Source organism: Leptidea sinapis, chromosome 8, assembly GCF_905404315.1.
Source record: "Leptidea sinapis chromosome 8, ilLepSina1.1, whole genome shotgun sequence".
Lineage (NCBI taxonomy): Eukaryota > Metazoa > Arthropoda > Insecta > Lepidoptera > Pieridae > Leptidea > Leptidea sinapis.
Genome location: NC_066272.1, coordinates 345646 through 373435, shown reverse-complemented (window position 1 = coordinate 373435; position 27790 = coordinate 345646). Strand labels below are relative to the sequence as shown.

The following is a 27790-nucleotide window of genomic DNA, read 5'->3' as shown; positions in this document are numbered from 1 at the left end:
ACAGAAAATCCTTAGTGAATATTGCAATTCTGTTACCATCTGCCAGTGTCTACTTAATTCAATAAAATGTTTATGGTTCATTGAATACGAGATATCAGACGAATCAAGACGTTGAATTCATTTTATTTAAATCTGACGAGTTGAATACCAAATCGTAGAGAAATTAATATATTTTTTTTGTAACTCTCAATTTAGTACTAATTAGTATAGTGAAGATCGTTTATGTTATACATAAAGTTACTTGTGACTAGTTTCTAACATTCATTGTTGTGTTTTATCATAATCATTGTACATCTCTTACTTGCAATGTGTCAAAATATTAGACTTAAACGGGGCTCATTTTAAAATATTGATACTTTTACAGTTTTAAGTTACCGCTGACCTTATCGTATGATTCTTTTATCGTCATACCTCCACGTGTTATGTTTCTTAGAAACAATGTCTTGACACACTTATTATTTCGTATATGTGTTACTCTCTCAGCATAAGAATCCCTTCTATATAAATATATAAAAATACATTATTTCTGCATTTGATTAAACATGAAGATTGCTAAAATATTCCATAGCCAATGATGTATAAACCAATAGCCAAAGAAAAATTTGGAGATTCAGAAAATATGTCTTTCGGAATATTGTTCATTTATGACTCAAAATGAAAGTTAAATGTAATATGAAAATTATTTGAGAAATTTCATTAGACTTCTTAATATTATAGATAATATCGAGCTAATGTTACAAATATCAAACAGGATTCATCAAAACAAAAATAAGATATAGTATATCAAAGAATCATGCAAAAAAACATAACTATAGGAAAAATTTATAGTGAAAACAGTTATATATCTAGAAGTAAAAATACATTTGTCTTAATATGTGTAAATTTATTTGCAATGTAGCAATGAACGTAAGCAAATTATAATTTGATAACAGGCAGAAATTCTGCTACAGATCGCACCCTTACTGCAGTCATTATGGGATTCCATATTCTTCTACGTCATATTCTACTACCACAATTATTTGAACATAACGACGTTACGGTAGGTGACACAAATATCCGGATAGCATGAAAAACATTTGACCAAGTATCGTTAATTTGTTCCTAAGAATTGAAGAGTTCCGTTACTTTGTCATGGTTCCCATAATCAGAACAGGCAGAATGATCCTGTTGCCGGAGACTCGGTTTCAGATTCTTAAAAGTTATTGTGCGTATGTATACCTTATTTATTTATGAAAGAATACCTTTATTTATTTATGGTGTGTGTGGATGATGCAGCTACTGAACTCAATAATTTTTCTATTAATTTACATTTACCTTTTTGACTTACTCGTGTAAGGCATTGACTATTTGACGTTTGAATATGTTTGTTGCATCATTTTACAAATTGTATTGTAATTGAAATGATTTGTAAATCGATGGAAATGTAAATCTTGATATAAAAGAGTGGCAATTAGTTTCTTGTTTGTCGTCTCAGATCAGCGAAGCTTTTGGCGCACCATCCCTCACTCCAAGCGTATTATTTTACGTGTAGTACTACAAAGGTATTTTAGCAAGCTATAAGACTGTGGATAGATTAATTTTATTGTTTTTATAAATTTTATTTTACAAAAACCTTCCTTCGAAAAAAATATTTTTCAGAATAATTAATGATTATTCTCAATGAAAATCATAAGTATTACTTATTCATTTTTATGTTTTTGAAGTTAAATTTCCTTAGCCGCGTTGGGCACTTTTCGGTAGTAATTTGTTAAATCTCATGGGACCCATAAGCGTCACCAACATGCTCATGACTGGCGCACTTAATAAAAAAATAATTAAGAAAATAAATATAAAGATTTATAGTTAGACCCTTTTTGGTTGGATGAAATCTCGAGAGTTCGCGTCACTGCAATGCTAATAACAGTTTATCTGTCATCTGACGTATTGTGCAACATTAGTGCTGTGTATACCTTATAAATGAAATTGAACGGATTTAGTGAAAAGTTTATTGTGTATATATACTGTGAATTGTTGAAATAGATTTAAATATAAATTTAACTAAATAATAAAAATTTAAGTATAAATTTAAATTAATAATTTAATTGTTGTTTAAATGTTTAAACATTGTGAAATATTAATACTATAAGTTGTAAATTTTCACTTCTATAGGCAGTATCTACAACTGCCAATTTTTTGAATAAACTTAATCTGTTCTTTGAAACAATAGTAAATTTACATACCTTCATTGTAATGATTTGATACCCCGCACCCATCCACAACAACAAAGTGGCAGGAGTCTGTGTCGTTTTATTCGAAACATTTGTACATTTTAGTATGTTGGTATTGTTTGTATTTTTATGCTCTCCGGTAGGACAACTTAGAAAAAAGTACATATTGTAACAAAATTTGCAGCAAACCATTACGCAAACTATTTTATTTAAACGCCAAACTTAAGTCGTACATAAAAGGCTTTACCTTAACATCGTAATCCTACGAAATTTACTTTTATTCGTGTATGGCAGGTTCCCGGAGGGTTTCTCCAGTGCGGTGTAATTAGGTTTACTTCCGCTGGGATATGTATATGAGCGGTATCTTATACAATATGTAAAGCCACGTCAAATTATTTTGGTCTTACAAAAATTTGGCCAGTTCCAATTTAGAATTTATTTATGAAGAGAAGTATATATAAAATTAAAATAAATAAAAATAAAACATTAAATCAACTTAAACTCAAATACGTTTTTATTCAATCTAGGATTTTTAAATCAATTTTTGAAGTAAAAATTCTTTAGCGGCGTTGAGCACTTTTCTTGGGATGGATATAAAATTTTAAACTCGCGTCAGTAGGACTTGGTTACCGAAACACGAAGTTTCGGTTGTTCCTTACAGTTCCATTCGTTCGAGGTTTCGTCCCAAGCGTCATTGTTTGACATTTCAAATTTCTAAATCTACTCTAATTCATTTTGAGAACATAAATTTTAATATGACAGCTGTTTGTTCGGAATTAGCCTGCTGTGTTTTATATAACTAATGTATAACGAGTGGTATTGATATTCCCGAGTTTCCTCTGTCTGAACTCCAATCTGATTGAAGCAGGCGGGTTGCCTCTTAAGCAGCTGCTTCTTCACCTCAAGCTCTACAGGCAGATCGAAGATTCTTTAGGACCTAGGTTATAAAAAGCGCGAATATCCCTCTTCTGCAGCACAAATATTGTATTAATAACGGCAGTGTTGCCCCACAGCAATATACCATAGGACATAATACTACGAAGATAATTAAAGTAAACGAGTCGCACCATATCTACGTCGGTTAATTGTTAAATCTTTTTAACCACTTATGTTGCAGAACTAAGTCTATTAGCCAATTGTAATTTAGCAGATTAATAGTAATATACCAGATTCCACCAGTTTTATCACTTGTCCGTTCAGACAAACACTCGCATTCACATTTTTCACATTTGGTACGGTACATTTTATATATTTCCTTTTCCTGATTTTTAACATTAAGTTATTAGCGCTAAGCCAGTACACGATGTCAGATAGAATATCGTATTCATCGTATATAACCTGATTTCTTTTCACTGGAGTGTCATCCGTAAACAATACTACCTTATGTTATTTTTTTTATTAGGTTAGGAAGAACATTTATATAGATAAGGAAGAGAAACGGTCCAAGAATAGACCCTTGTGGTACCAGGAGAGCTCTGCCAATCACGTCAACCTATTACAGCTACGTATATATATATATATATATATATAAACGGGAAGGCCGTTGGCGTGGGACGCGACTTGCGTCGACCCTCTGGCTCCTTCTTTTGTCGAAGTTACTTCAGTTGGTGCTCAACTCGCAATATATCGGTCTCAGTGAGTCTTACATAATTGTGCCGTTACAGAATATACACGCCTACGTACTATCTACGCGACTCAGTAGGGCTACTGGTGACCCGAGCGCTCACAGCTATTTCGGTCAACGGATCAGCCTGCTATCCAACGTGGTAATGCTGCCAGTGTTCTTGGTACACTTCCCCATATTTTCATTAATTATAGTACCTACTGATTGTTAGTATAGTTATATGATTATGTTTTGACAAATTAACTGAGATAATATTAAACATTTTTGGGTACCTAGAGGACGCCACTTAAGAACGGGTAGGCTAGATATTCGTTCTGACGTCTTACTCCTTTACAAAATTGTAAATTAATGGGATTTGGCATGACGAGGAAAGAACCTCTGTATTGTTTTTAAAAGATGTGACGTCATTACTGTTGACATCACAATTGCTATCTTGCTGAAGATCACATAACCACATAGCCTTAGGCTGCGTTGGTTATGTGGGACTCACGTAAGAACCTAAGTGCCTACCCACTAAACACCACCTGAGGTTGACTTTGGGCAGTGTGCCCTCTAAGCCTTCATCGTAGGCGACCATCTCTCGGGGAAGAGAGGCGTGTCGACCGTGCGACTGTATTTATAGGACCCGGCGCACGTGCTACTCCACGTGTTTTGAAATGCGGCCGTATTTATCGGGCTAAGTGCACGTGCACGTGTTTTCAATTCATGTTGTTTTTACAATAATTTCACATCACAATGTAACTAAAGGATAAATTATGAACTAATTTTAACTAAAATTAGTTAAACTGGATTATTCTCGTTTTTATAATAGGTGTGTTGTAGTATTTGCGCCGATAGGCATTATTTTGCGAAAATGGTTCCAGCGTATAGCAAGTCAGCAGTTCTGAAGTGTAGTGGTTGCTCAGCAGTGTTTTCAATCATTTAATATTTATTCTCTGTAAAATGCAAACACTACTATAATTTGACCATCACCATATAAACTTAATTGAATTATAACTTTACGGTAAAGGACATATTCAACACTATAATTCAACATAATGCGCCTCCGTATAACTCTATAATACCGATTTATAGCATAACTTAGTGTTGTTTTCAACAAGCTTATGGCTTAGGAACATAGGTAAGTAATTTAATAGCTTAGAGTTGTGTTTATTGTAAGGCTTCTAGGTTATTGCTTGCATAGGTGCGACATGGAAGTAGGTCACCGCAATGTACTTATTCCTTATTATGTATGAGTACTTTCTTTTTATGTTCTTAATTACGTAAAATTGAAATCGCTATATTGACTCAAAATAACATGGTTTAACAAAATAATAACAATGGTATGTTTAAGTTGTAATAAAACCTCTTTGGCTGTACAATTTGTATCTGGCTGGTTTTGGAGACATAAAAAAAAATCTAACAGCTTAGTCACAGTAGGCATATGTACTATGTCTACTGTGGCTTAGTTAACCGATAGGCTCGTTTGATCTCCTTCCTCATAAAACAAATCTAATGAGTAAATTCAATACATTTTAAAATTTATGACAAAAAACGAAAAAATGCAATGCAAGCTGCGCAAAAAACTGTGACGTTCATGGATCTAATGCAATGACAATAAGATTATCTAAGAGTAGTTCCCTATTTTAATAGACCACCTGCACATATTGATTGTATTTTAACGTGAAAGTATTTTTTTAGTATCGTAACCTTAAGCAAAGGCTATTGCGGAATCACTTTATGAACCAAACGGAAGTATTCGTTATTAAGCTGTTAATCTACCATTGCTTGAAATTTATTTATAATATCAAGATATATATATATATATATATACTCGTTTATATAATTGCCGATTTGTACTGAAAAATTGAAATTCATTTTTATTTTAACATATTTATTTAAGTAAAATAATTATAATTATTATCCATACATTGCTGCCATCTAAAAGGAAGGTCATTTATGCGTTTGCGATAGAACTGTAGTGTCACACAAACTGTGTGAAAGCATTTTGTACTGCCTTCTGAGAAGAAAACTTATTATCGCGTAGAAAATTGTCGTTGTAAAAAATCGCATGGTGCGTTGGTGATGAGCAGTCCCCTCTCCAAACACAACATTGATGTTGCGAGCTGTTTCTGCTGCGTTAGTTATGATCAGAAATCATTTTAACATTGTTCAAGTACTAATATTATATTATTTCACTATACGGATACAAAACATACTCTAGTTCCAATTATAAAACTCAGACATAACCTAATTAGTCTTGGACACGTTGTCTTTGCTTCTTACTATGTAAGCAGATTTAAAACCAGCGAGCAATACAAAGTATTATGTTATATTACATTAGAGTAAATCTTATAAACAATGTATTAAGTTTATTTTATAAAGACTTCAATCATTGGTTTTATACCTCGTGATCATATTATATAATTCAAGCTGACCCGACAGACACTGTGCTGTCATTAAAGTAAATTATGTAAGTATTCAGGAATAATTTAATCCTAATAAAGCTATCGGAAATGTATAATCAAAGTTAAAAACAACATTAATGAACGATGCAGGACTCGAATCTGCTACCGTGTCTTCCGTGCATTCCGTGCGTGATTATTACTTTTAAAAAATAACAAATTGTTTAAAGTTAATGAGTTTAAAATGAAACAAAAACGTATTTCACAATGATTTTATAATATTATGTAGTAATAAAATGGTAAGGATTAACATCGTAACTGTATAAACAACTTTTACATTACCACTTTGTAATTGCCAATTTTTTAAAGTACTAAAAATGATATAGAACATTATATTTAAGAGATACACATATTATGACGTCATCGCGGGCTTTTCTATAGACCTATATAATATACACAATTCCACAATACATTATTTTGTTATATTTTATAGGGTTTAGACAGCGTTTTGTTGAAAGCGCCCAGACAATTTTTTTTCCGACACCTGCAACAAATATCGTTAATGTTTACAAATATCTATACAAAATTTAACAAATTATACACTAAAACCTTCCTCGGGAACCACGCTATCCAATGGTGAAAACAACATGAATATTGGTGCCGTAGTTTTTGAGTTTATCGTGAACAGACAGAGAGTCAGACCAAGCGGAGGACTTTGTTTCATAATAAAATGTAGGAGTAGGTTAACGTTAAGCATGAAAACGAACATATAATTAACACAATCGACGTATCGAATTTCGAATCAATTGAAGGTAGTGTTAATTAAAGAAAAATCGTAATAAACAGAATGAATGATGAAAATGTATACCACCAAAGCAGTATCGTATTAATATCAATAATGTAATCGTATAATAGATCCCTGATATTATGACACATCTCCGGCACGATGTGTTAATCAACTATTTATTAACCAACAATCTCTAACCAAGCATCATTTATTCCAGCCGTCAGCCGCACTCATCCTCCTCATACAGTTATCTCTTCACACCGTTGATGAAGGATCCGCAATAAATCCAAGTAAGTATTATCTCAGTGTGTGGACTATTGTCCCAACTCCAGTTATAGTACTTAGATATTTGTTTTAGTTAAGTTTATTTTAATGGTGTAGGTTCACAATAGATTGTAGATAGATTGAATCGATAGTTGCAAGCTTACCGGGTTTTATATATAGTTAGATATTTAACCCCAAAATCACGTAGAAGAGATAGCATTTAGAAAAAAGTGTTATGCTGTATTGCATGTAATAAACACAGATGTAATAAATATGTACTAGAAGTGACATAGTCGCGTCAAACATGGTATTCTAGTAGCGCGGAAACTCTCCCACAACCACCATAATATCATTCTTAGTATAACATTTCATCAGTAAGTATTTTTTTTAATAAACTGCTAGTTTTCTTAATTATGTAGAGATTATAATTATTCAGTATGATTCTCTTAATTTATAACTATCGTAGTCATTTTGCACACCGTTGATGCACAAGTCCCTCAATAACCAGGACCCTCGCAATCAAAGGGAGCAATGTAATGAATGAATATATAGACAGTCGTCTCATAAACAATTAGCACTTATTACAATTGTATTTTTTATCACCTTATTTAGATAATATCTACAGGGTGGTTTTTTGAGAAGGGCGGTGATGGCCAAGTCGGAAACTACGAGACTTAGAGAAAAGTAGTGAAAGGAGTCATGCCCTCGATTTATAAGAAACCAATAACTGATTACTTATAATAAGTAAACATATTACTTAGTATACAAATGGTTGGGAAGTCGATGTTGATAAAATATCAAATAACATTTATTGCAGCTAAAGTACAAAATATTATTTCGTATAAAGTTCTTTTACAATTCAATTGAGAACAGTTGAAGGTAAATAAACCTTTATTTCTTTTAAGCTTTATTTGTTAAACTTGGTAACTCGGTACTCACCACACGAGTACTTTTGGCAACAGTTAAAAGCAACTCCAAAAAGTATAAATTTCTTCCACATCTTGTAACATCTCTTAACTCTCAAGAGGATCGTCATTCAGCGAAACTTTTAACATTTCACAATATGTGTTTTGTTATGTACCCGTGCTTACTATATACACTGACTTGGTTCCTCGGGGTTTTTTAGATATGTGGAATATTTGCTGGGTTTATTTTACACGTATATTATTATCTGAAATATTATCTTATTATATATTTATATTTTAATATAAAATACATATTCTGAATAAATATATTCCATCAGTATTTGAAAAATATAAATATCTAACTATTATGTATATAAAAGTAGATAGTATAAGCTTAAAATAATTTTATCAAAAGAATGATTGAACCGATTTCTTTCAAAGAGAAAAACAATGAATACAATAAATAACTTTGGGTAAATATAAAATGCCGATTTTAAATGTAGTCTTAATTTTTTTAAGTATTTAAACACAGCTCAGGGCTGCTTAGATTACGTTGTTATACGCTGATCAATTTTGTTACACAAACTTGACATCTTCTCTCAAGAGCACTCCAATGTTCGACATATAAACCTGTGAATGTCTTCCACCACCAGGCTGCTCGTGCATCCGTTTCTCATCCTTGCTGGAGAAGCCCCGCGGCACCGTCAGCAGCCCGGACTACCCTCGCCCCTACCCTCGCCCCCTCTGTCTGCTGTATACCTTCATCGCTCAGCCTCACCAGATCGTCGAGCTGGTCTTCACGGACTTCAACATCTACAGGGAGCATCTTGAGTAAGTTATAAACATTTTATAATGTTTTTATAAAATATAATTCGCTCTTCCTCTAAGAGATCTACTTAAATTTAAGAGCCCGGTGGGTAAATAAATAAATTTTGAGAACACGTTTATGCGCCATTGTGCATTGGTCCCAGACTATGATTTTCGATGCCGATAAAACTTTGGCCATTGCTGAATTTTTTGTAATATTACACGTTGGTTCTTCAATAGTTTGAAGATTAAACGGTAATTTTAATGCTGTATGAGCAGTAGGGCATCCTTCTAACAACGTGGCTGCTATTCCAGAAGAAGCAACTGCTACCGCTATTTTGGATCTCGCACAAACAGTGGCTAAAACTACTAACACGAGGAATGTCCAGGGGCATCTAGGAAATATTATAGACCACCATTTCCATCATCGATTTCCTTCATTAAAGTATCATAAACTTCCTTCTGTTGGGAATTCAACAGGGGTACATTCGTTTGAACTACTAAATCTATTTCCTGGTGATCATATTCACGTTACCGTTCCAATTCTGGATTAAATGCGTCATTCATTTCACGATTGGGCGCTGGCATTCCTAACCTGATTATTAAACTACCGCACATGAGGTAACACATATCTTCGATCAAGAGTAAAGCACGATTATGTATCTCCTCATTCATCTCAACATCGTGATTTCGGGAAGTTACACGAATTTGATGTAAAATATCTTCTGACATATTATCCTTGTATTTGTGCCACAGGTTACATGGGTTTGATGAAAGCATGTCGAAATTATGATAGCGAATAATGTGCGTATCTGACTTGGAGATGCAGAGATAATGGCTTCAGCGATTGTCGTATCCCAATGGGTATCGTTTTCTAATAAGTTCAGTTCTTCACATGCAGCACGATATTACACCATTAACAGCCCGTAGTGTCTCAAATGACGTTGACCCACGGACATTTACCAGCAACAACCGCAAACAGAAACATTCATTCTTTAGATGAACTGGTATACAGTTCATACGACCAAGAGCATCAGTAGAACGCACATCCGGATACCCAGTAACCGCATCGCCTTGCTTCCGTCTTTGAAATTTCTTCGATGAAGCATTCCAAGTATAATAACGTGGCATCTCCGAGTAAAGCAAAGTTCGTGCAAACGGATCGATTTGGCAGATCGCAAAGAAACTGGTCAATATAGTTGCTGGAGGTGTTTCAGCACGTTGCATAGCATTCGAAGCCGTGAAATATACTCGTTGACCAACCATTCTCCAGATGCACCGCCAAATGCACAACAGTAGGATGACGTTCGTGAATAAGGAATGCGAATATACGCCAAATCGCTTCATTACAGTTTACATAACGACCAACTTGATAGCGTGAAATTTCATCGTTGGTATTTGAGGATCGCAATCCAAAAACCGCCTTTCGTGACATATTTGCAAATATATATCCGACCAAGCAAGGTGATTGGGGATTGATGGCGCCACACAGTCCATGAATCATATTTGTAATAACAACATCATGTAGGACTGGATCGGCTTCATGATCAGCATGATTTTGCATTGTCGACCGAGCCGTTCACGGGCTGCCTCACTTTGCTCTTGTGATTGAGAAGCACGAAGTAGAGCCATACTAACGCGGCACTGTTCACGTGCAATTTCTTGTTCTTCTTCATTCCTTTCATTTGCAGTGTTTCGTATCCTTCTTGCATTACGGCTTTGTCGGGAAAGATTCGATCGTCTTGGTCGCGGCATTAGTAATTAAACTTCACTTCAATTCACCTAAATATTTATTTCAAAACTCAAATTTTCAACCATTTATTCATATACAAACTTACTTAGCTTTTTGAGATAGGCAATGGCTCCATTTTTACATTATGATTGTTATTTATTTAATAGAAATAGTTTTAATATTAATTTCTTACAAAAATCAAATTGTCATCCATACGTCCATTACATAGCTGTCATTTGTGTTTTGTTATTCCAAGTGTGATTCTTTTTTGTTATACCACGTTTTATATTGACTGATGTTTTATGTCAAGTCACACGGGAACGCTGTCGAACGAAACAAATAGTCCTATGTCCTATGTCCGTCTCCTGGCTCTAAGCTACCTCCTCACCAATTTTCAGCCAGACTTTCTTTTATATATATAGATTTGAAATTAACTTCTTAGAGTCAGTGTATAATAGAAGGCTTCATCTTTCGAAATGGGCTAAAGGAGGATTCAATTTGAATTTTACATTTCAATACATTCACAACATTGTAATAAAATTACAAATTTTTTTCTTATAACAGGTCTGATACTCACTATTTATATAGGTGATATAATATAGATATTTATATAATATTAATATTTGTATCGACCTGAAAAAAAAAGTCATACAGGCTACTTATTCCTTCAAAAACACATTACGGAGAGGAGATTGACTGTATTTAAAAGTAAAGTAAAGCAAACACTATTCATAAAAGAATATTGTAATAAAAAAAAATTACACCACCAATAGAACTGGTTCTGGATGATACAAAAGTGTTTTATAAACCAGCATTGATTTTTGAAAAAATAATTAAATTTAAATGTAAAGGTAAATAAAGTGAGTGGCTTTAAATTAACTACATAGTTATTATCATCATATTATTACTATCCATAAGCAGAAACTTTGTTTGCTATCGGAGATCCTGCTTTCACTGAAATACAACTCGTGTTACATGTGTAAAATGTCTAAATGTAAGTCGCCTTCACTAGTCCAACCTGAAAGTATAAACATCTGGCGCTGACATGTCTTTTAACATACATGTGTCAAAATATAGAAAATTCAATTATTGTAAAGTTTATTAGACCGTACTTCGAACAATATTATATCTAATCGTAAGCAATGGCTGTGCCACTCGTGACAAATGTTGATTTCATAAAATATCCTCGCTTTTGCGAACAATATTAGACTCACTGCAACCACTTTTTTTATCATCAATGGTATTATTATGTTTGAATTTTCCTATATTTATCGTATGGCAGGAATTCAATATTTTCAAAGATACAACGCAGCAATAAAAACCGATGAATTTTTGGAGTTATTTAAAAAAATCAATTAAATTCGATCACAGGGAACAACTTGACTTGAATATATAATATATAGGGTGTACTATAATGCCTAATACTTAAATATTTGTTCCAGGGCGTTATGTAGTCCCTAGTAATTGCTTACGATTAGATATAATATTGTTCGAAGTACGGTCTAATAAACTTTACAATAATTGAATTTTCTATATTTTGACACATGTATGTTAAAAGACATGTCAGCGCCAGATGTTTATACTTTCAGGTTGGACTAGTGAAGGCGACTTACATTTAGACATTTTACACATGTAACACGAGTTGTATTTCAGTGAAAGCAGGATCTCCGATAGCAAACAAAGTTTCTGCTTATGGATAGTAATAATATGATGATAATAACTATGTAGTTAATTTAAAGCCACTCACTTTATTTACCTTTACATTTAAATTTAATTATTTTTTCAAAAATCAATGCTGGTTTATAAAACACTTTTGTATCATCCAGAACCAGTTCTATTGGTGGTGTAATTTTTTTTTATTACAATATTCTTTTATGAATAGTGTTTGCTTTACTTTACTTTTAAATACAGTCAATCTCCTCTCCGTAATGTGTTTTTGAAGGAATAAGTAGCCTGTATGACTTTTTTTTTCAGGTCGATACAAATATTAATATTATATAAATATCTATATTATATCACCTATATAAATAGTGAGTATCAGACCTGTTATAAGAAAAAAATTTGTAATTTTATTACAATGTTGTGAATGTATTGAAATGTAAAATTCAAATTGAATCCTCCTTTAGCCCATTTCGAAAGATGAAGCCTTCTATTATACACTGACTCTAAGAAGTTAATTTCAAATCTATATATATAAAAGAAAGTCTGGCTGAAAATTGGTGAGGAGGTAGCTTAGAGCCAGGAGACGGACATAGGACATAGGACTATTTGTTTCGTTCGACAGCGTTCCCGTGTGACTTGACATAAAACATCAGTCAATATAAAACGTGGTATAACAAAAAAGAATCACACTTGGAATAACAAAACACAAATGACAGCTATGTAATGGACGTATGGATGACAATTTGATTTTTGTAAGAAATTAATATTAAAACTATTTCTATTAAATAAATAACAATCATAATGTAATAATGGAGCCATTGCCTATCTCAAAAAGCTAAGTAAGTTTGTATATGAATAAATGGTTGAAAATTTGAGTTTTGAAATAAATATTTAGGTGAATTGAAGTGAAGTTTAATTACTAATGCCGCGACCAAGACGATCGAATCTTTCCCGACAAAGCCGTAATGCAAGAAGGATACGAAACACTGCAAATGAAAGGAATGAAGAAGAACAAGAAATTGCACGTGAACAGTGCCGCGTTAGTATGGCTCTACTTCGTGCTTCTCAATCACAAGAGCAAAGTGAGGCAGCCCGTGAACGGCTCGGTCGACAATGCAAAATCATGCTGATCATGAAGCCGATCCAGTCCTACATGATGTTGTTATTACAAATATGATTCATGGACTGTGTGGCGCCATCAATCCCCAATCACCTTGCTTGGTCGGATATATATTTGCAAATATGTCACGAAAGGCGGTTTTTGGATTGCGATCCTCAAATACCAACGATGAAATTTCACGCTATCAAGTTGGTCGTTATGTAAACTGTAATGAAGCGATTTGGCGTATATTCGCATTCCTTATTCACGAACGTCATCCTACTGTTGTGCATTTGGCGGTGCATCTGGAGAATGGTTGGTCAACGAGTATATTTCACGGCTTCGAATGCTATGCAACGTGCTGAAACACCTCCAGCAACTATATTGACCAGTTTCTTTGCGATCTGCCAAATCGATCCGTTTGCACGAACTTTGCTTTACTCGGAGATGCCACGTTATTATACTTGGAATGCTTCATCGAAGAAATTTCAAAGACGGAAGCAAGGCGATGCGGTTACTGGGTATCCGGATGTGCGTTCTACTGATGCTCTTGGTCGTATGAACTGTATACCAGTTCATCTAAAGAATGAATGTTTCTGTTTGCGGTTGTTGCTGGTAAATGTCCGTGGGTCAACGTCATTTGAGACACTACGGGCTGTTAATGGTGTAATATCGTGCTGCATGTGAAGAACTGAACTTATTAGAAAACGATACCCATTGGGATACGACAATCGCTGAAGCCATTATCTCTGCATCTCCAAGTCAGATACGCACATTATTCGCTATCATAATTTCGACATGCTTTCATCAAACCCATGTAACCTGTGGCACAAATACAAGGATAATATGTCAGAAGATATTTTACATCAAATTCGTGTAACTTCCCGAAATCACGATGTTGAGATGAATGAGGAGATACATAATCGTGCTTTACTCTTGATCGAAGATATGTGTTACCTCATGTGCGGTAGTTTAATAATCAGGTTAGGAATGCCAGCGCCCAATCGTGAAATGAATGACGCATTTAATCCAGAATTGGAACGGTAACGTGAATATGATCACCAGGAAATAGATTTAGTAGTTCAAACGAATGTACCCCTGTTGAATTCCCAACAGAAGGAAGTTTATGATACTTTAATGAAGGAAATCGATGATGGAAATGGTGGTCTATAATATTTCCTAGATGCCCCTGGACATTCCTCGTGTTAGTAGTTTTAGCCACTGTTTGTGCGAGATCCAAAATAGCGGTAGCAGTTGCTTCTTCTGGAATAGCAGCCACGTTGTTAGAAGGATGCCCTACTGCTCATACAGCATTAAAATTACCGTTTAATCTTCAAACTATTGAAGAACCAACGTGTAATATTACAAAAAATTCAGCAATGGCCAAAGTTTTATCGGCATCGAAAATCATAGTCTGGGACCAATGCACAATGGCGCATAAACGTGCATTAGAAGCACTTAACCGAACATTTAAAGATTTACGGAATGACTCGACATGTTTTAGAGGAGCAATGATTTTACTGTCTGGCGATTTCAGCCAAACACTGCCAGTAATTCCAAGATCTACAGCTGCCGACGAAATAAACGCTTTCCTCAAATCGTCGAATCTATGGCGCTATGTAAAGAAACTGCAGCTGACATCAAACATGAGACTTGCATTGCTTAATGAGACATCTGCTGAAGATTTCTCTGAGCAATTGCTGACTATCGGTAATGGTCAAGTACCTGTCGCTGAATCGAGCGGATTGATATCATTTCCAAATAATTTTTGTAATTTTGTCTCATCAAAAGACGAACTTATCAATAATGTATTTCCAGACATTATTTCTAACTACAAAAATGATGAATGGTTGAGTGAGCGAGCAATGTTAGCGGCTAAGAATAAAGATGTAGACGACCTGAACTATATAATTCAAAATAAGATCATTGGAACAATGCATTCATTCAAATATATTGACTGCGTCACAAATGAAGACGAAGCCACCAAGCATCCAATTGAATTTTTAAACTCCTTGGATGTGCCTGGCTTACCACCACACAATTTACGACTAAAGGTTGGCTCCGTAGTAATCATGCTTCGAAACATAAACCAGCCAAAACTGTGCAACGGTACGCGTTTGGTGGTTAGAAAAATGATGAACAATGTAATTTACGCGACGATACTTAAAGGAAAATTCTCATTCCGAGGATCCCGATGATCCCAACCGGTATGCCGTTTGAATTAAAAAGACTTCAATTTCCGATCCGTCCTGCATTTGCCATGACCATCAACAAATAACAAGGCCAATCCTTAAAAGTTTGTGGTTTGAATCTAGAACATCCATGTTTTTTATGGTCATGGACCCATGGTCAATTATATGTGGCATTGTTCACGGGTCGGAAGACCATCTGTGTTATTTGTTTTTGCGCCTGATAAGAACAAGGTACTTAATTGAAGAGTAACCTATGTACTGAAATGCAGAAACAATAATAAATGTTTGATGTATTCCTTTTTTTTCTAATAAAAAAATTAACTGAATAAATTCGAAAATCAGCTGACTTATTGCCTTTAAGGCGGAACAGAGTTCGCCGGGTCAGCTAGTTAAATATAAAATATAACTCACATTCAACATCATTCTCCTAATAATAATATAATAATAATAATATTGACACACTTTTTACACAAATTATCTTGCCCCAAGTTAAGCATATATAGCCTGTGTTATGGGTTACAAGGCAATGATATATTTAACACAATATACTTACTTAAACATACATAAATTCATATAAACATACATAAATACATTTAAACATCCATGACTCGGAAACAAACATCCATATTCATCATATAAATGCTTGCACCTACCGGGATTCGAACCCAGGAATCCCTAAGGAATAACAAAATAACCAATGAAATAAATAATGAAAATACAAAACCTTATACAGAAGTAGCCCCATTCACGGGAAGGTCGTAAACCAATAACAAGGGAATCTAAAGTGTAACCGCAATGTCCATTTTAAGAACCATCTCGGTTAAAACTAATAGGGAATTAACTTTTTGTGTAAAATCCTGTATCCATTAAGTCCTAATATTATGCATAATATAAAATATGATAATAATATATAACTTCTTTTCAAATGTGATCCAGTGCTCTGTGACCGGCTAGATCACTGCGGAGGTGATCACTTAATATCAGGTGACCCGTAGCCTCCTTTGTCCTCTTCCATAAAATTGTGCATTTTTGATTATTCTGGAATGGTTAGGGAATTATAATTTTGCACTTATTGCTTTATTTATCAGTGTAAAAGTACTACCATTTATGTAGTTAAATACAATATTCATTTATTGCTCACAAAAATTGATCTCTCAGAAAAATCAATTTTCATCCATACTTTCAACGACTCTTTCACCATCTTCATTACCAGCATTATCATCGCAAATCACTAAAAACTGATATAATAGTTTATGGTAGCTGAAGTAAGAAATAAAATACAAAATATAATTTTCAACAAAATAATAAGTAATAAAGAAATACAAGTATAACTATCGCCTTAGAGAGTGTCTTGGAAAATTTAAAAAATGTTTTTTAATTTACGCAACAAGCTAGCTACAATAATAATTTAATTAAAAATAAAGAACTATATATATATTATAAATTAAATGGGACTAGATTGTGATTATTTTATAGCGATAGAAATGACTGTACAATATTGTATATTTTATTGAAAAGAGCGCAAAAAAAAAAGAATGCTGGGAGAGTTTCTTGCGCCGCTTCTTCTGTCTCAGAGCGCCATTTGTTTCCGAAGCGGTAGTAGTATCTAGTTGTATAAGAAATGACATCAAAAAGAATTCTAAAGGAATCAATTTTGAGAAAATAAATGCGTTTTATGCGTTTTGCGTTTTTAAATACTTTGTAAAGTAGTAGTAGTAATAAAATAAGTATTTTATGTCACCCACGTTAATGAAAGAAAATATAGAACTAGGGTTAACAAGGCTTATGTTTATACTTACCTCTTGACACAGAAATAACGCGATTTACATAATATTGAACGAAACGAATAAAAATATTAAAGGTGGTCCCAACAGTAAAAAACGACCAGTTTTAATAATTGTGAAGTACCAGGAGTCCGTATGATATCTTTTATTTCGAATCGTTTATCTCTGTCCACGTGCACTATGGCCAGTAATAAATTGCTGAGTACTCACGTGGAAGACAATAACGACACAGTACTGGGGCGTATATTTTTCGACCGTTTTCCGATTTTTGTACTCTCAAAGCAAAACTTGGTATGAAGTAACACCTGAGAATAATCCAAGAGTAATATCGAGGGTACTCTGGCAGAACCAAATAAGTGCAAAATTTTATAAAAATTAGTTATATGCATAGGCATACTTCTTTTTCTCTGTTTTTTTATCTAACAAAACCGTATAACCGCAGAAGCTTGTATCGTCTGGTTGTTTTGTCTGTGCAGCTTTGCACAGTAAAATAGCTATTTTCTACGATATTTTCTTTTAAACCTAAAAGCAAAAAGTGATAGAATCACTTATTACACAACATGAATATTTAAATACAGTGATAATAAAATAAAATAATTTATTCTCTTTACCCACAAAAACGACTATTAATTTAATTTTTAACTACAGACAAATCAGTATATCGGATTTTATTTGGTTCTCACTGTACGTAATAACTAAATCACTCCTTGGTTTTATGCACAGGTAGAACGGAATAAGTGAGTTTGCTGTGTTTTTCGTGTTACGAGTAATGAAATTTGTTGCTTTACTTTTAATATCAAAAGCATATAAGTCTCATTTAAACGATTTTGCTTGCTAACGTTTTTAGTCTCATTACAAAATCGTCGCGTGCGCACGTGCTTCATTTAATAGAAATGTTTATTAAATATCCTACTATGGACTGTATGCGTGTATACCTACAACAAGATCGTATACTTATGTGACAATGTCATCCAGAACAAAAAAGATTTTGGTTATGGTAACAAAAAAAATGCGCAACACAAGGTGTTTATATTCTTTACTACAGAGTTTTGAGTTTATAATTTTGCTTAATTCAAAACAAGTCATAAGTAAGTACAGTAATATTTCATTTTAGTTTCTAGGACATCACTATTCTTCTGAAATTGATACTGAACCAATTCAGCATCGTACTGTCATCGTTGCAGATGTGCACAAATTAAGAAAACTTCTCTAAACGTCGAACAACTGGCACGTGTTCCGCCCATTGCCAAATATAGGTCTCTCCAATCAACCGTCATATAAAAACCTTTTATGTCTTATCTGTTTGCCTAACATTGAATTGCATTCTGTACCCACCATAATCATTGTTGTTAAGTACCTACTTTAATTTGTAAAATATTAATTTCTCAGGTAAGTGACAATAGGTCTTAATGAGAATAAAGTTATTAAACCTAACCTAACCTCTACTCTGTGATATTATACCTATATAATCAAGAAAAATCTAGGCATCGTGCGTGATATTTGTTGCAGATCGACAACCAGTACCAAGAGCCTCGCTATATGAATGTGTTAATGAAATCGAGACAGATGGAGAGCTTGTTTGGCGACGTATTCGATTAGGAAGATCCCCTACTCTACAAGATTTACTCAAAGAAGATAAATCTTCTTTGATATTCTTCTTTAGAAGCTTGAAAATATTAAAAACTCTGTATTAGAGGAGATTTATCAAAAAATGTGGAATAAAGTCAAGCTGATGAAGAGGTGGAGAAAATCAAATGCATATTATCCGTATATTTTAACCTCACTATTTACGAAGCAGGACTAACCAATAATGCATACTGTTTTCTATGGTCTGAATATAAATAGAAAAAGGGTACTATCTCAGGCCAAAATAGATACCAATATGTGGCTGCTATGCTTCTTTGGGTTAAACACAATATTAAAAAATATGCAGATAAAAGTGGTTAGAATCTAGACATACATGGAGGTAGATTCTATGCACAGTGCTATAGAATCACAAAAGAAAGAATCTTCAGTATATTCTATGCAAGGCGTAGAAGAGTACCTATTATTAAAAAAATGAAGATATTTGAGGAGCCACATAAAACACCAAAATTGAAATATCATGAATTTTACGACTTAAAAGATCTGCCTTCTAAAATAATTCATAACAAAGATAAGGACAATGTAGGAAATTGTGTGCAGTGGCTTAAAATTAATATAATTTTTTTTACGACATGAGTGAGGATTTTAGTTCCATAGATTTTACCGGCAAAGATAGAAATACCAGAGCTACACGAACAAAAAGGAAGGAAAGTGAAGCGTTTCCAAATTAATTGAAAAAGATGTATGATGAGTCATTACCTATATCTAAGCGCAAAAAAGGATTTACTTATTGTATTTGATTAAAAAAGCCTTGGTATAAAAATTTAAAGACGTTGAATAGTGTTACTTAAGATATTGAAGAGGAAAACGAGTTGTCTGGCGACGACTATTTTTTATTATTTTCGGTGTTCTTGATTTCTTTTGATATTTTTCCTTTTTATTAAAATTATATACATGCAATAAAGCTGTTCTCATAAATCAAAGCCTTAAAATAAAAAAATATACCACTAATTCCTTTTTGTCATTCAGTAATGTTCAAAATATTTACAGGTATAAACAGGCAACAATGAATAATTCCGTTAATTGCTCTCTTAAATACATGATTATTTTAGTTTTTTTAATATATACTGAGGTACAGTGATATAGTGATCCATTGTTAGTATGACAGGTATTAATATTTGATGTTTTTAAGGATTTATAGCCAAATAACGAATTTAAGGTAAAACAAAATAACTACACCGCCTTTACGCAGATTTTACCTCTTTTCTTCACTTTTAATGATAATTTTCATAAAATTATTGTATTAAATACATAATAAATAACATTTCTAACTATAATAATTGTTACGATATTTACATTACGCTTCTACGTTTAACTATGATCACTCAAAAGTTTAAGTGCGTTTTTCTCAATATTGCATAATGTGCACTTATTCAGTTCTACCAGGATACACTCGACATATGCAAAATGTTTATCAATAGAATGTTGCTTATGATTGGTTTATTCGGACGTAAAACGTTTCCCGCGTTTATTGTGAAAAGGGTGCCAGATTCGTAAAACTCAAAATGATCTTTGTATTGACAGTGTTGTTAGTGATATATTATATTGTATTGACAGTGTTGTTAGTGATATATTATATTGTATTGACAGTGTTGTTAGTGATATATTATATTGTATTGACAGTGTTGTTAGTGATATATTATATTGTATTGACAGTGTTGTTAGTGATATATTATATTGTATTGACAGTGTTGTTAGTGATATATTATATTGTATTGACAGTGTTGTTAGTGATATATTATATTGTATTGACAGTGTTGTTAGTGATATATTATATTGTATTGACAGTGTTGTTAGTGATATATTATATTGTATTGACAGTGTTGTTAGTGATATATTATATTGTATTGACAGTGTTGTTAGTGATATATTATATTGTATTGACAGTGTTGTTAGTGATATATTATATTGTATTGACAGTGTTGTTAGTGATATATTATATTGTATTGACAGTGTTGTTAGTGATATATTATATTGTATTGACAGTGTTGTTAGTGATATATTATATTGTATTGACAGTATTGTTAGTGATATATTATATTGTATTGACAGTGTTGTTAGTGATATATTATATTGTATTGACAGTGTTGTTAGTGATATATTATATTGTATTGACAGTGTTGTTAGTGATATATTATATTGTATTGACAGTGTTGTTAGTGATATATTATATTGTATTGACAGTATTGTTAGTGATATATTATATTGTATTGACAGTGTTGTTAGTGATATATTATATTGTATTGACAGTGTTGTTAGTGATATAATTGTATTGACAGTGTTGTTAGTGATATATTATATTGTATTGACAGTATTGTTAGTGATATATTATATTGTATTGACAGTGTTGTTAGTGATATATTATATTGTATTGACAGTGTTGTTAGTGATATATTATATTGTATTGAAAGTGTTGTTAGTGATATATTATATTGTATTGACAGTGTTGTTAGTGATATAATTGTATTGACAGTGTTGTTAGTGATATGTTATATTGTATTGACAGTGTTGTTAGTGATATAATTGTATTGACAGTGTTGTTAGTGATATATTATATTGTATTGACAGTGTTGTTAGTGATATATTATATTGTATTGACAGTGTTGTTAGTGATATATTATATTGTATTGACAGTGTTGTTAGTGATATAATTGTATTGACAGTGTTGTTAGTGATATGTTATATTGTATTGACAGTGTTGTTAGTGATATAATTGTATTGACAGTGTTGTTAGTGATATATTATATTGTATTGACAGTGTTGTTAGTGATATGTTATATTGTATTGACAGTGTTGTTAGTGATATATTATATTGTATTGACAGTGTTGTTAGTGATATATTATATTGTATTGAAAGTGTTGTTAGTGATATATTATATTGTATTGACAGTGTTGTTAGTGATATGTTATATTGTATTGACAGTGTTGTTAGTGATATAATTGTATTGACAGTGTTGTTAGTGATATATTATATTGTATTGACAGTGTTGTTAGTGATATATTATATTGTATTGACAGTGTTGTTAGTGATATATTATATTGTATTGACAGTATTGTTAGTGATATAATTGTATTGACAGTGTTGTTAGTGATATGTTATATTGTATTGACAGTGTTGTTAGTGATATAATTGTATTGACAGTGTTGTTAGTGATATGTTATATTGTATTGACAGTGTTGTTAGTGATATAATTGTATTGACAGTGTTGTTAGTGATATATTATATTGTATTGACAGTGTTGTTAGTGATATATTATATTGTATTGACAGTGTTGTTAGTGATATATTATATTGTATTGACAGTGTTGTTACTGATATATTATATTGTATTGACAGTGTTGTTAGTCATATATTATATTGTATTGACGGTGTTGTTAGCGATATATCATATTGTATTGAGAATAAACCAAGAATATTCAACATTTGCATATTCTTGGTTTATTCTCTGCCAACTACTGTATGCCAAGTGCATTTGTAAGGCCGTGAGATAATTATTGTAAATATTAATATTTAAGATAGCAAATGTTGGGTTTGTTTTTTTTAAAGTTCTCTACATAATATTGTCTGGCTATAAAAACTGTTACAACTCTAAATTTCCCAATGATTTTTATTTTTCCAATTTAAGTATGTAAAAAACTTCCCGCTTATGTAAAAAACTATTTTGTCGAGGCTATTATTTAAATTATAGATTATATATAAATAAACACTATTTCAACAATGCACAGTATATACTCATTGGACTTTTCACTAAATCTATTCAATTGCACTTATAAGATATACACAGCACTAAAGTTACATAATACGTCAACTGTATAGCTACAGATATACTGCTATAAGTATTTCGGTGACTCCACCCATTACTCACGAACTCACGAGATTTCACCCATCCAAAAAGTGTTTTATTTAATATACTTATTTGACGCGAACTTATAATACTTTATCCTACCAAAAAGTGCCCAACGCGGCTAAAGAAGTTTTGACTCCAAAAAAACCATACTCTGTATATTAAAATCGATTTTCAGTTCTGATTTTTATTTCCAGTTGTACCGGTGGAGATTATGTGAAGGTGTATTCTGAAGTAGTGGCGGGTCCCGGACCTCCCGCTGTTAATGACAACTCTAAATACTCCCGAGTGCTGTGTGGGAACAGAAATGACATTCCACCAGCAATATATTCACATGGTTCAGCGCTCATTTTGGAACTGAGTAGCGGGGAAAAATCATCAAACGCCACAGGATTTATTGGAACTTTTAAATTCATTGATAGAAGTGAGTACAAATAATATTTTACTTACACCTATGCCATAATACATTCAAGAGTTTCAAATTACTTAACTAATAATTAAGAACAACTAAGCTATGGAATTAGCTTCTTTGTGCGGTGTTCCCAAGACCATACAACATGGTTACATTAAAAAAAAAGTGCGTACACTTGTCTAAAAGGCCGGCAACGCTCCTGTGATACCTCTGGTGTTGCAAGAGAATGTGGGCGGCAGGGATCACTTAATGTACGCTTGGTTATCTTCCTCTTCTATATAAAAAATGAGTTTTAAATTATATTACTAATGCTTTCTTAATAATATGCTAAATATGTAAAATATTGTCTGATATCTCATTAAATATTATTTATTATTTTTGAATAAAATTTTAAACATATTCAAGTCACTGTCTCTCGTTAATTGTACAAAGAAATAAATACAGTCAAATTAAGTTTGATACTTTGTTAATTACAAGTTTAATGTTATCTACAACAACTAATTGGAGAAGTATTTGAAACAACATAAAACTTTTTACGAATACTTTGACAGGTATCACATCACAACTCTGAGTTTGTCTTGAAACTTCTAATTTACTTGGCTGCTGTTAATAATTTACATACAATTAATTTTGTTATTAGATCACAGGAAGAAACATTTATTATATTATTATATTGTAGATTGTATATTTATTATGTGATATTGTATATTTATTTTGTTATATTGAATATTTATTATGTTATATTGAATATTTATTATGTTATATTGAATATTTATTATGTTATATTGTATATTTATTATGTTATATTGTATATTTATTATGTTATATTGTATATTTTTGAAGCAAAACTTCTTCACGTACGCTTGACTTAAGGAACAATCTGGTGAATGTGTGACGAGAACGTGACGAACGAATGCTAGCGTCACGCAAACGGTGTTCATTACTTAGTCTAGCCATAAATACTGTTACAATAACAAATAAACAAATTAATATAACATTTGAATTTCGAATCTATTATTTTTATGTGATTGTTCATGGAGTTTTCTCATTTTGGCGAAAATACATTGTACAATATTTTGCGATATTAAAATGGAGTGGGGTGATAAAGAGAACCGAATCGCTGTGATTGTATTACACAAAGTAGGTAGGTATGGAGCCAAATGCAATTTTAAAATGCTATAAATATGTACAATGTGACCTCTTCTGATTGTGACAGAAAAAGATCTGGCTGTCCATGTAGTGTTCGAACGATAAATTTGGTGAAAGCAGTAAGGGAAGGAATTCAAAGAAATCATGTCCGAAAGCAAAAGTTTTTATCTCGGAAAACGAAGATAGCAACTAGAACCATGTTGCGTAATTCAAAAGAAGACTTGATGATAATGACGAGTAATTTCTTTACTGATTATTAAAAAGGAATAAAATGGAAACAACTACTGAAGCGGTACGCAAAGGGAGATCAAAGTAAAATTTTGTTTACGGATGAGATTTTTTTTACAATTGAGCAACATTTAAACAAACAAAATGACCTAATTAGTCAATAGAGTGCAGCGTGGGCACTATCCGACTTCACTGATGGTTTGGTGGGGTATTAGCTATGAAGGAGTGACTGAGTCATACTTTTGTCCTGGTCATGGTCTTGATCTTAATGCGCTGGATTTTGATTTATGGTCTGTTTTAGAGAGTAGGGCTTGCTCTAAACGCCATGATAATTTGGAACCCCTAAAACAATCCGTATGATTGGCAGAGAACAATTTTCCCATGGAAAGAGTGCGTGCTTTTATTGTTAACTGGCCTCAAGGTTTAAAGGACTTTATTGCAGCCAATGGAGACCACTTTGAATAAGCTTTTTATATTTTAAATTATTTTGTATTTATCTATCAAACGAACAAACTGTAAAAGTTATATTTTTAATTTGCAATAGAAACTTTTTTTTTTCAGTATTTATGGCACGACTATGTATTTTTCGTGAATTTATAGAATTATAGTAATATTTTGTTTCACTTTAGTCATGTGGTCTAAAGCACACTCGTTTTTTAAAGGTGACTTCGAAATGGACGGAACAAGGGTGCCACATTCGCGATGCGATTTTGTTTTTAGTTCCCATTCGAGTAAACCTCGAGAAGGAAAGTTTTATAGTCCTAATTACCCTTCGAGTTATCCAGAACACTCAAGGTGTTACTATCATTTCAATGCAAGGTAAACTATTATGATTAATATTACGGGATCTATAATATATTTCACCGGGCCACCATGGCGCCACCTTCGCCGCTACCAACAAAGTATTTACATCTCTATAGAGAGTTAATCACTTGGTATCCGTTTGGGTGCGCAATCAGTTTCGTGAACCTGATCGCACACGTGCACAGAATATTACTGGCCGCGCCGCCACTAATTACTATGTGGGTACTACTAGGGGTATGGTGTCTCACTCAATCGGCCGCAACACGAGTGCACTGTTGAGTTATTTTTAAATTTCGTTTGTTAGTTGCATACGATGGATAATAACGATACAGAAAATTCAAAGTAAAATATCAATTTAGGATGATTCCTCATCAGATAGAGATTACAAATAAAATGCTAAGTCTAAATAACGATGATCCAACCATTGTTTCTTTTTTCTATTTAATTTGCTTTTAAGTTTCTACTTACATACAGCAGTAGTGGTATGTCTTCAAGGTACACTTTGAAATACAGTTCTAGATCTATAAGTTAAAGATAGATACAGTAATGTTATCCGAGCCATGTCACGATACGCTATTGCTATTTTCTGATTAGCTAGGAGTCATGTAATACTATCAATCCTATTGTCACTGGAGTCATGCAATAATATCAAGCATATTGTCCCTGGAGTCATGTAATACTATCAATCCTATTGTCACTGGAGTCATATAAAACTATCAATCATATTGTCCCTGGAGTCATGTAATACTATCAATCCTATTGTCACTGGAGTCATTTAAAACTATCAATCATATTGTCGCTGGAGTCATGTAATACTATCAATCATATTGTCGCTGGAGTCATGTAATACTATCAATCCTATTGTCACTGGAGGTCATGTAATACTATCAATCATATTGTCACTGGAATCATGTGATACTACCAACCCTATTGTCATTGGAGTTATATAATACTATCAATCATATTGTCACTGGAGTCATGTGATACTACCAATCCTATTGTCACGATTATTAGCAGATTATGCCACTCAGTATCCCTAAAACAAATATTTTCACAAACAAAACCATAATAATATAATATTATTCTTGTTTTTTCATATGCCTGTATTATTACAAGAACTATTTTATCAATTAAGTCATGCACAAGAAATGCGCTACGTATTTTGTCATTTATTATTAAATTACTATTCTTTAGAACATGAATATATTTAAGTGAGTGAAAATATACTTCACTTTCACTGATATCCGATGAATTTTTATGAAACATTTAATAAATTTTGACTGATCATGAAACGAATCGTATAAAAACGATTTTGTTTGTTATTTTGGGTTAAATAGTATTTTACGAAAATATTAAAACAATTGGTTTTGAAATCAAATATTAAATGCAATTATTTGAAAACTTTCAAATTACTTAATATAATTAGTAATAGTAATTGGCTTAATACAATAAAAAATAATTTATTATTTTCTCAATTATTATGAAATAATCCTCGACTTTCCTATACGATTAATATATTCTATATTTTCACGATGGTAAAATTAATTAAAAAAAATATTAAATTTTAACTTTTTATAGGAAACATGAGAGAGTTAAATTAGTTTTTGAAGAATCATTTCTACAGAAAGGCGATGAGAGGTGTGTATTTTAGTTTAACAATTATTTCTATTGAGATTGGACATTCAAATGTCACAATAACAGTTAAAAGTTTGTTTCAGTTGTCTCAACCGAGCTGATACTATTAAGGTTTTTGATGGAAAAGTTGCAAGTGCTCCTGTCATTGCGATTCTCTGCAATGAAGTTGTGGGTAAGAATGTCGCTTATTAATAATAACTCTTCTACTTAGATATTTAATTATATTATTTATTATATGAAATGATTATTTCTGTTCGTATATAATTATATGTTAGTTGATATTCATACTTACAAACAATTTCTTCTTTTTATTATATGTATTATTTTTAATAATTTGCTTCAAATTCTTGTCAAATTTGTAGGTCGAACTTTATTTTGTATTTAAATTAATGTCTTCCAGTGAGAGTGGTGTATGCACTAGTAACTGGCATTTATACCAGATTATGTATCTTTAAGACCATAGTTATTTTATTGTTTTGTATGTAATGTTGGTGTGTCAGTAAATAAATAAATAAGTAAAAGGGGTAACGGGCAAGAGGCTCACGGGATGGGGAGTGGTGAGGTAACCCCTGGACATCCGCAACAACAGTAGTCAAGAGATGTGGGAGCGGCCAATAAGGTGTGATA

At 32.5% G+C, this 27790-nt stretch overlaps 1 protein-coding gene across 1 annotated transcript in view; it reads left to right on the top strand.

Moving 5' to 3' along the window:
- Nucleotides 1–27790, top strand: part of LOC126965632 (suppressor of lurcher protein 1-like) — a 59633-nt gene that overhangs the window by 13990 nt on the left and 17853 nt on the right. Inside the window, exons 3-8 of the mRNA XM_050809303.1 lie at nucleotides 7220–7292; nucleotides 8825–9002; nucleotides 23133–23359; nucleotides 25387–25543; nucleotides 27107–27166; nucleotides 27247–27335. Coding sequence (XP_050665260.1) covers nucleotides 7220–7292; nucleotides 8825–9002; nucleotides 23133–23359; nucleotides 25387–25543; nucleotides 27107–27166; nucleotides 27247–27335 — 784 coding nt within the window. The remainder of the gene's footprint in view (nucleotides 1–7219; nucleotides 7293–8824; nucleotides 9003–23132; nucleotides 23360–25386; nucleotides 25544–27106; nucleotides 27167–27246; nucleotides 27336–27790) is intronic.